The sequence below is a fragment of the Brachyistius frenatus genome, unplaced genomic scaffold (assembly GCF_029030835.1).
Source record: "Brachyistius frenatus isolate BFR_SWC_R1_liver_20210118 unplaced genomic scaffold, ASM2903083v1 Contig_41, whole genome shotgun sequence".
Taxonomy (NCBI): Eukaryota; Metazoa; Chordata; class Actinopteri; family Embiotocidae; genus Brachyistius; species Brachyistius frenatus.
The window spans coordinates 2669257-2680636 of record NW_027210640.1 but is presented as its reverse complement, the minus strand read 5'-3'; the positions used below and the strand labels follow the sequence as shown (position 1 = coordinate 2680636).

Here is an 11380-nt window from a genome sequence, read left to right as displayed (position 1 = left end):
CTTCATACCTGTTTCTCATTGGTGTTTGCCAATGGGACCCTGCTTGGCTTTGGTACGACGGGGTGACCATGGGTTATACAGCAGAGTTGCTACAGGGTTGCTATGGTAACTCTGTAGTTAAAGTGCTATCATAGGTGCCAGCATAAATTTCAGAGAAGTACAGGATCAGTTCACCCAAACACAGAATTTTACGGTACAAAACGACATTGACGACATGATTTACTTAAAATTGCACAACACAACTTATGTCAACATAGAGAGACAACACTTCACATAAAAATAGACATTACATTCCAACACTAAGGTTATATTGCACAAATGAGACTACACTTCACAGCTTAAAAACTATGAAGTGTATAGTTCCTTAAAAAAAAAAAATATTGCACAGCCGGTATACGTCTCGTACGACATATTGCATAGTATTCGAATACATTTAACAGCTTAAGCATTCCTCGTTTTTCTTCGTTATAGCATCATTTCAAACAAGCGTCCTTTTGTCACCAGGTTTTCTATGAGGTTTGCTGGATGAGGATTTCAAAAGTGACTCCATGACCACAAGATATCTGTTTATAGTCCAGTAGATATTACAGCAGTAACACAAGGACAGATGAAGTGACTGACTGTGTAAACACTTACACAGTAAACTATCCTTCAGTCGCACTCAACCTGAATCCAACCTTTGCCAGATTATTTCGAATTTCTTGTATTTGATGGATTGTCGCCACCATCACAGGCTGTTGAGACACATGTTCTATATTTGTGAAGCCAAAAGGGAGAAATGCTGTGAAACCCATGAATTAATATTGACTGCCACCAGGGGGCTAGTGTCCACGTTTTTTTTTTCCAGCTGGTGACGTAAATGTGTAATAAGTTTAATTACCCAGATGGACAGTTAAAGTCAGTCCCATGAATAAAAACAACAATGTTAACTCTCCTCCAGAGTTATTAAACTGTCGAACCTCATTTAGCTGCTAAAAACACACTGTTACAGTAAACAAAACACAATAAATAAAAAAAACTGCAAAACCAAATGCAAACTCCAACACTACTTTTTCTTTATGAAAGTCTCACACAGTCTAACCCTTCACTAAAAAAAATTTCTGTCACCTTGCACAAGGCTTTCTCCTTAAAGGACGCATTGTTGAAAAGATAAATATCTCATTTTGGGCCCAAAGTCATATGTTCCGGAAGATGTAACTTACATTTTCTTTTTGTTTCTTTGTGTGGAAGAAATCTGTTGGAATGTGAATTGAAAAACAGAAGAGGACCTCTGCACCGACAGATAATGAAATAAGGGATTATGTGGCAGGCTTGTAGACGTCGGTCCATTTCCTGCCCTTTGACTCGGACTACTGGAAGTCACCTTCGGTCTGAGCCTGAGAGAGCCGAGGGCGACGTGTTATGTATCAATGACAAAAGAAGGAAAGAGCAACACAGGAGAAATGTGATGGAAAAGGCCACATGATGAAGTAAAGTCATTGGCTTTAATATTGAATGAGACATTTAGAGGCGGCATTTTAAAGTGCATGTTGGAAACGAGGCAACAGTGGACGATTAGAATAAGAAACTATAAATGCTGTTGATGTCATTTAAGTAAATATAAAGTATATTTGACTGATTATTGATCATACAGTATTGATTAACATTGTATAGGAGTTACTGAACAGACCCTGTATGTGTGTCAGCAGCCTTCAAACAGTTCTTTAGTAGGTTTCTGGAGTTAAAAGGGAATTTGATCATTATTAGCAAGCAACATTTAAAACACTTTAAGTTATTCAGGGTTCCCCACAAATTTTCACCCCAAATTTTCAAAACATTTCCAAAATATTTTACCCAATTTCTATGACTTTATCTACATTGTTTGAAATAGGAAGGAGGTGCATGCCCAGGCTCAGCACCTGTGATCAGTTGCAACGTTGACAGGGTTATGATGAGGGTCAGGATTGATTGATTAGGAACCAATTGACTGACAGCAACACGACCAATTACAGCAGCGTAGAGTTTAGAGTGTATGCAGAGGGCTTCTCCCACAGCCCGTGAAGCGTTGGGATTTTTATGAACATATTTTAAAACGTATACCAAAACAGTGCATATTCAAAACTTTTCCAAAACTCTCATTGATTCTAAACATTTTCCAGGCCTGGGAAACTTTCCTAGACCTTTGGGACCCGGTTTAATTGTAGTTTTTATGATGTTGTATTTTTTTAAAGGTTTTTTTTTTTAATGTTTTGTGCTTACATTTTAGATGGGAGCACTATGATATCCATCTTTTAATGGATGAATAACTTGTGATGAAAGACAGGACAGTATTTTTAACACAGTTTCATGAACAACAATGAACATCTCCTTCTTAATAAGCTTTTAGAAGACTTTGCCGCAATTTCGTGGTCGTGTGGCTTAAAGAAAGGCTAATCCACAGCAGAGACAGAACAGCAGCACACGCATGTTCACCTTTAGGTCTGAGTTCAGACGCCGGACCAGTTAATGATCCCTGTGAAGGGTTAGCAGCTGTGTAATGGTTAATAAGTCATATAATGCACTGGATTTAACTGAAACTACTGTAACTGACTTCATTGGAAGTTATCCAAATTGTGAAACACTCAATGGCTACACTGTCCAACCACAGCAGGAGTTAAATCTAATTAAATGGTCCCAGATGAGCTTCTCTGGGTCTATGACAGGACAACGTCTGATAGCTGAAGAAGAAGAGTAATGGTTTATCGTTTCACATGTGCTGCAATTTTTGCATGAATGTGAGCCTCTGTGGGAATAAGTATTATTCAAAGGCAGTGCGAATTAAGTGCCTCATGTAAGAGTGGTAGGTGGATGAAAAGCCGCGGCGGGATGAGGACCCTCACCGAGGAGCCGGTCCCACTCAGCTTCACCTAATGGGAGTGAAGTGGATGATGGGTAACCGGGGGCCAGAGGGGCTGAGAAGATGATCAGATGATCCATTTTTGACTGTCAGTCTGTCGCACTGTGCTGTGAGTCACATCACCCACAGGAAAAGGCTAAGTGACACCGAATAACGGGGAATTTACGGCCGCAGGTGGGGAGAGTGGGCTTCACTTTCAGGCTCCTCGTCACCGTTAAGTTTGACTTCCTAAATGAGAAAGGAAAAACATATGCTACTATTCCCCTCGAAGATTACCATGTGCATATTCATGAGTCCGAGCTGCCACTACTAATTCTCATTTATTGATTGTCTTCACTGCCCCTACAATATATTGCTTTGTTTGATGAACAGAACAAAATATAAAGTTAAAGACCAAGTCAGACTGAAAATACTCTCACATGCGCATGGAACCAGGAAATTCCTGCCATTTTTAACTTTTCTTTAAACCAACTACCACAACAGTTACAGTTTAATTTGTAAATCAACTCACTGCTTCAGCTCTAAATACAAAATTCCTATATTTTTTTTTTACATGCATTAATTATGTCTTAATGTTAATTTGTATTCTGGTGTCATTATTATACTCATAATACACCAATAGAGACGTGAAGTGTTTGTGTTAATCAGTTGTTTAATTTACAGTGATTTTACCTCAGCTAATGTGAGAATTAGGACTATAATATTCTTGCATGAATAATATCAATCCAAAACAAACACAAAAACGAATTATTTTAAGAAGATTTAATCCCAAACATGTTTTCTATCCATAGAACCTAAATTCAAGTCAGTCCGAGGCCGGGGCATCTCTTCAGGGGGCGCTCTCGAGCCATTTGGCCGCGCCCACTCGCGACTCCACTAGAATACGAAATTTTTCGCCGGGAGAGACATGTGTATCCACTTTCATGAGTTTTTGAATATGATAAAGCCTCCAAAAAGGCAAATCACTTTACGTAAGGAGAAGAAGAAGAAGAAGAAGATCTTTACGAAAAACAATAGGGCTTTCGCACCGATGCTCGGGCCCTAAATATCTTTTGAATGCAGAAGGACATGAAGTGGCACTCAAAACAACTGGAGACCATTTCCACTTCATTTAAACTGTGAACTATAATTAATTCTGCATTTGTAGCGTTCAGCCTGCAAATCGGACCTTAGGGTGGCGATGCAGTTGTATAGCGTTGTTCATAAGAAAGGGAGCTCTTAAAGTCTCTTTTCATGCTACATCCAGCAAATCAGAGGTTATACAACAGGGGACAACATGTGTGAGTAAGACTCAATGGTTGACCTCAGCTGTCCATGCAAACATTCAGAGAGCAGAAGAAACTAAGACGTCTCACTCTGCTGCTAGTTATGGGCACCGAACAAACTGTCCAGTCTACTCCAAAACAGGAAGGGAGGAATGTTGGTGCCTCCTGGCAAATGTTTGGCCGACGAAATGCTTGATTTTGAACCACAAGTTCGCGTTGATAACCAATCTGCGTCGTGAACTTTACTGCTCACGTACTTACCTCTGTACTGAGTTACTGGGGGGGGGGGGACTCCACCAGAGGGCCCGCCGGAGAAACAAGGACAACATCAGAACATCCTGATGTATCTGATGTAAACAATAAACATGATGACGGCAATAAACATTTGCGACAGTCGTAAATTAATATTTTCATTATTTCCCGCTGTGCACGGACGTAATGGTCTCAAACTTGTTTCTATTTGGTTTTGCAGGTCCCTCACACGGTCACATCTCCATAGTGCCCGTATACACCGCCCTCACTGCTCGTGTGTATTTTGGCAGCATGCGATCGGGTTGCTTTAATTTCTGAGGACAACCTACGCTGCGAACAGACGCAGGATACGCGAGGCAGCCATCATTCGCTATTAAAAGTAGTTTAAATGTCCCCAGCCTTAGTGGACGCACACTTTTCAAAATAATAATAATATCATAATCTCGGCATTAATTATTGCATTATAACATGAGACGTTTAATGTTATAATGTAATAAAAAAAAAAAGTATGTATGGAAAACAAATTCTTGACTTTGTATTTCATGAGAGGTTTAATGGGAGTCTATGGAGCCAGAGGTTGTTGTTTTTTTTGGAGCCCAGCCCCTAGTGGCCATCGAGTGGTTTTGCAGTTAAAGGCACTTCTGTACTGGCCTCACTTTTGAGATCTACAAGACCTTCGTCCACTTTTATATACAGCAACACTAAAACATGTAACTTTTACTACAATTACGCCTCATGTTCACACTACTCCAGCATTGTCCAAAAAAAAAAAAAAACGTTCAAAAACTTACAAGTTGGTGAGAGGGACTTGTAAAGTGAGCTTGTTATTTCACCACTGAGTGATCCCTCCCGTTTACAGAGGATCTCGGAATGTGTTTGACCCACAGTGACACTCCCGCTGTGTCAGCAGTCGTGAGGTCGATATAAACCAACCCCGTCCAGCTTCTCACCCTCTTCTTGTGTGGAGTCACAGTCTGCCAAACCGTTTCACCAGAACCACACAAACAACAAAACAAAATGACCACCGCTGAACAGCCCATTTTCTCCAAGGGAGAGGACTGCAAGCTCTCCTGGCACGACGCGAGCGCCGGCTACAATGAGACCGACACACACCTCGAGATCATGGGCAAGCCAGTGATGGAGCGCTGGGAGACCCCGTACATGCACTCACTGGCGACTGTTGCTGCCTCTAAAGGTAAAAGAAATGGTTTTTAGGAAATCGACCGTCCTTCGTCGGACACCGTACGCGATGAGGCGGACTTGTCCGATAATGGACTCATGTTACAGCCTGACATGTTGACTGGATCAAAATGAGGTATTATGACGATGACAACTCAACAGACACGTTTGTGATTACTTACAAAAATAACAATAACTTAATGCAGCTGAGTGTCAAAAATATTAGTTTTGGAGACAGTTATAAATCAGTTATATGCCATGTATGTGTTACTATATCAAATAAAATTGTGTTGTCAAGTGAATATGAACTCAAAACAGAAAACAATAAAGTAGTCTATTATTTGCAAGTTTTACATTAAATCAGCATGTTATTGTGGCAATATAGTTAGTGTTGTCTAAAACATCAGAGTTAAACATTTTATGATGTTTCCTTTTTAATAGGAAAAAATATAATAAACAAACAAAGAAAATATGTTTTAGAATTGAATATACCTTCTTTTTTTTTCATTTCTACTCTTCTACTACGGTTTACTGAAATATGTAATGAGGAATTTTTTTTCACTGGGGTAATTTTTTATTTTGAGCTTGTCCCTTCATTTACAATCGCCGACATGTGTGAGTGTGAGCAGCATGGTGCTCAGTGCTGGGTGAGTACTACAACAGCTGTTACTTCACTCTTGGGAACCGGCCAAGAAATCTGCAGGGGGAAATAGCTCATCTGCTTTTAGCTTTATGTGAAAATAGACCGATCCACACACCCTCACAGACATGCTGAAAGCAAGCATGTGCACTAAAACAGTTTGCACAATGCCAGTTTCTTACACTTGAAATTGTTGATTTAAAAATTTTGATTTAAATAACGTGCATGTTGTTATGTTTAGATTTTTTTTTTTTAGAGTGAAAATGCATTTCTTTTTTCCATATTATTTACGTTATCCACTAAAATTCAGCATTTCTGAATGGCACTTTGAATGCCGGCCACTCCCATTGCATGAGTTTATAAGTTATTTTGCTACATTACATTTGACTGAATGTGATAGTTTATTAAACCTAAGAATTTAATTGATTTTTTTTTTTTCCTTTTTTGCTTATATTTTTTGCTGGTCCTCACAAGTCAAATCAAAAAGGGTTTTGACATGGACAGGTGTTGAAATACTTTTCATTCACCTGTGAAATCTCAGTCTTTTTTGGAAATGTTTTTCCTTATTTACACAAATTTCCAGAGACTACACAAAAGTGAAGAAATGTAAAAAAAAAATGTGTCTATTACACTGAGCTTGTCTGACAGCAGTTAAAAGATCAAAGAAATCAAGGGTCAAGCAATCACGAGCAGCCTTTACCTCTCATCTATTTATATTCTACTCTGAAAGGAAATGAACCCCTTTGGCCTTTCTGTTCAATCACATGTTCCAACCAACTGGCCTCCTCACAACCACAGAAGGAGAAAGCTTGAGTCTAACCCTGAAAATCTGTGTTACACTGCAGTCGTATCAGGGAGTTGATTTGTTGAGGGAAAGCAAGTGAGAGGAAGTAAGAGTCATTTCTCAAACTGCGTTAATGAGCCTCACACAACCAGTTTCAGTGGAGGTGAGACTGGAGGACTGGAAACTCAAAAGACCTTGCTGGATCCAATAAAATGTTTCTTTTGTTTTAAAACTTTGTCAAAACACACTGAAACACTGACACTACAACCATGTACACGTAGAGAGAAATACCCCCACACTGAACCCTGGAAAGCTTTAGTAGGTAAACCTTTTCTGTTTCGTTGTGATTTGTCTGGCAGGCGGTCGGGTTCTGGAGATTGGTTTCGGCATGGCCATCGCCGCCACCAAAGTCGAGTCTTTCCCCATCGAGGAGCACTGGATCATCGAGTGCAACGACGGTGTCTTCGCACGACTCGAGAACTGGGCCAAGTCTCAGCCACATAAGGTCAGTCAGTCCACACTCCTGATACATCAGTCACCGTCTGCTGATACTTGCTGCAGTGTATGTGTGGAAGCCGGTACACCTGCATGTGCGACTCTTATTGTTTTGAACGTGAAGGTGTTGACCAGTGTTTCATGCTGCCGCAGGTCGTCCCTCTGAAGGGCCTCTGGGAGAACGTTGTTCCCACCCTGCCAGACAACCACTTTGATGGTAAGAAACGAAACCAGTCGTGGGGAAACTTTGGTCAGCTCGTAGTTCAAACTATGAAATGCTGCAACAGACATTTTCACATTTCACTGCTTGGATGACAAACGGACTCAAAGTAGCTGTAAAAAAAAGAAAGGAAAAAAAAAAAAAAAAAAGAGTTGAAATGTGACTGATTCAGCTGCTGATTGCTCACTGCTAACACTGTGTCCCTCCTCTGCAGGTATCCTGTATGACACATATCCGCTGTCAGAGGAGACATGGCACACTCACCAGTTTGACTTCATCAAGGTGGGCAGTTAAAATACACTTCAGTACATTACACAGAGGAGGAAAATGAAAGGATTAAAACGGAGAGGGATAATTCCTGAATACTGAACTGTTTGCAATAAAGGAGGGGGAAAAGGTACTTTAGTGTAAAGAGCTTAGTTTTACAAACCCACATCAGTCCAGCTGCAGTTTGAACAGGGACTCACCAGACCTGTCTGTCCTCTTGAGGTCCCATTTCACCTGGACACATCTGGAGCTGAAGGACTGACAGGGTTTTTTGTTGTTGTTGTTTTTGTGTGTTTCTCTGCAGGGTCACGCTCACAGGCTGCTGAAATCCAGCGGCGTCCTCACCTACTGCAACCTGACCTCGTGGGGCGAGCTGCTCAAGACCAAATACGACAACATCGAGAAAATGTTCGAGGTTGGTCACCGTCATGATCCAAACAGGGACAAATAATCCAAGTTAGCCTTGATTTATCTAAAATTAGACAGTTTTACTTCTGCTATACTGAAGGGTGATCTGTCTTTTTAAGTTACTTTCTAGAATTCCCTGACACAACAGAAACATGTTCAAAAAAAATCCATGTTTTACTGGTTTGTACAAACAAGGAAAGGATCCAACACTTGTACTGCCAGAATTCAATAAAAAAAAATGGTTTGATTCTGTATTCAGTGTCTTTACAAACATTACATATTTTCATGGACCCATTTCAGCACCAATTTATTATAATGTATTACAGCTGTGAGCAGCTCCTCCATTTCCTTCCTACAGTGCATCGTGGGGGAATCAACAACTCACTCAAAAATCAAGTGTTTTTTTAAAATACATACTTTTTCAGTGGCCCTTTTGCACTGTGAATGCGTTACATGCTTAAATCAAAGAATGAAGAATTGGGACACTGCTTTTTCCACTCTTTGATATTTGCACAAAGTCCAGAAAACTAAAATGCTTTGTAATGTTAAGATTATGATCTGGATGCACCACAAATGTTTGGAGTTTTAGTAGCTGAAGAAAGAAAGTTTAGGGTGTCTGAAGTCTATAGGTTTTTATTTTGTAATTTTGGGGTCATAAAGAGAGAAATAATGAGACTTCCTGAGCACCGAATCAGAATAAATATCAGTACAATCATTTAGTCACAGCTGGATTTGTTCTTCCATTCCTGCAACATCTACTCCTTGGCAGCATTTATCACAGAGTGCACACCCGAATTACGTGCCGCGATCATTTCGGGGGTTAATGGTAAACAGGATCGGGCCGTAGAGACTGATAAAGCTGCGACCTGCCTCACATTGACCGTCTCTCTCCATTAATGATTTGCAGGAGACACAGGTGCCTCATCTGCTCCAAGCCGACTTCAAGAAAGAGAAGATTAGCACCACCACCATGGACATTGTACCACCCACTGAATGCAAATACTACTCCTTCACGAAGATGATCACACCCACCATAGTCAAGGGGTGAAGTCCAAAGACGCTGCTGCAACCTTTTTTTTTTTTTTTTTTTTTACTCAAATGTGCTTTCTCTTCAAACCCTCTCTATTTTGTTTATTTCACTCTGCCATGTTTTAAATAAATCAAACTCCATCCTGACTCAGTTTACAGCTCAATATATATATATATATATATTATACATTTCGTTTTGTTAAGTTTCAGGCAGTTTATGAACTAATGTGTTTATGTGTGTTGCTGTTTTGGAGGTCAGATTAGTCATGTCCCTGCTCTGCTCCAGAAGACTGTGCTTTATGTGTTCACTGATATAATTCAGTAACAAACATGAGACAACAGCAGACCTGAAAGCACCAAAACAATGCATTCACAGCCTACTGAGACTTTACCTGGTTCAGGTCCTTTTCCACTGAAGCATAGCCCAGTTATAGACCAGGCAGTAAATACATCACTGCATGTTCAAATAAACGCTTTGTAATAAACTTAGCGGAATATGGCTTTTCACTTTGAGACTCTGCATACTCATATTGTTTGTGTGAAAATCGGACTATAAATTGACAAATCTGCGGTGTGTATGCAAGGAGTGTGATTTTCATAGCCAGTGGAGGAGGAACTATTCGGATCCTTTACTGAAGTAAAAATACTAATGCCATGCTGCCAAAATACTCTATTACAAACATGGAAAATGTCACTCAAATATGAAACTACAAAACCGGAAAAGACACTTAAAGTATCAAAAGCAGAAAGGCTCAATGCAAAGAATGGCCTCCGTCATTGTTGTATTGTAATATATTACATAATCTCATTATTATTACTCGTGCATTTGTGTATAAGCAGCATTTTACTGTGTGGAAGACTGACTATGAACTTTCTTTTCATACAGGCTCAATCTGCTGATTATTTGTTCAATTAAATGTTTGTTAATCATTTAGTTTGTAAACAGTCAGAAGAAGTTTCCCAGAACCCAAAGTAACACCCTCTCAATGTTTGTTTAGTCTAACAGTCTAAACCTCGAAATTAATTAAATAATTCATCATTATTAGAATTGTTTTAAAAAAAGAAAAGAAATCATCACATTTAGGAAAGGACGTGGAACCATAAAATGTTTGTCAATTTTACATGGAAAAAAATATTCTGGCATTTGTTTAAAAAGTTGCTGTCTATTAATGGTCTTTTAGTCATATCAAGTTTTGTTTATGTATATATAAATATAGATATATACATATATATAAGTATATACATATATATATATAATATATATATAAATAATAATAATAATAATTGTGAGTTTTGTTTATATATATATATATATAATGTAGATACTTAAATCAATAATAAAGTTAAAGCTATAATAAAGTTATAAAGTTAAATCTATAATAAAGCCTCATATTTTATACGCTCTTTACATATTTTGCTAAAATCATTTATAACTAAAGCTGTCACACATTATACATTATATTACATTGTAAGCACATTATTTTCCTCTGAGATGTTTTGTTTTGTTGAAAAGAAAATACTACAGTCCATAAAATTTCTACTGGAGTAAATGTAGGCTTCTTAATACGCTGTTCACAACTAGCAAAAAGAACGAACAGTGAAGGAACGGAAATTTCAGAAAACTGAGCAGATTAACTGATCAAATTCATTTGAATTCTTTTTAAAGAGTTATTGCAAAACAATAATTAAGACTACCGACAATAACTAACAGCAAGAGTCACTGGTGTAAAAACACCTTTAACATGTTTAATGTTGAGCTCTCTTGACTTTCATCTAAAACATATATCAACTGTTAAAGTGCATCACAGAATACAGTGTGCATGTTTCAATTCATGGTTGTAGATAACGGTGCATGTTATCCGAACACGTGGGAACAAGTTACCACCTGGCGAGGACACATTAATCATTAGGCGGACGGATGATGCAACACCAGGCTGCGGTCAGGTGGGAAACAACAGCAGCTGGC

The 11380-nt window shown here is 39.0% G+C and overlaps 1 protein-coding gene and 1 long non-coding RNA gene across 2 annotated transcripts; one reads left to right on the top strand and one right to left on the bottom strand.

Annotated features, from left to right (window-relative positions):
• Nucleotides 1-206: 206 nt before the first annotated feature.
• On the bottom strand, nt 207-8286 carry LOC138623073 (uncharacterized). Its single transcript, XR_011311061.1, has 2 exons — nt 8178-8286; nt 207-7823 (listed from the first exon to the last, which is right to left on the bottom strand). It is a non-coding gene; the product is annotated as an uncharacterized lncRNA (long non-coding RNA).
• Nucleotides 5410-9561, top strand: gamt (guanidinoacetate N-methyltransferase). The gene is made up of 6 exons (XM_069702354.1): nt 5410-5587; nt 7355-7500; nt 7644-7707; nt 7925-7992; nt 8282-8392; nt 9293-9561. The coding sequence occupies exons 1-6, from the start codon at nt 5410-5412 to the stop codon at nt 9431-9433; spliced, it is 708 nt and encodes a 235-aa protein (XP_069558455.1). The 3' UTR covers nt 9434-9561.
• Nucleotides 9562-11380: the final 1819 nt, after the last annotated feature.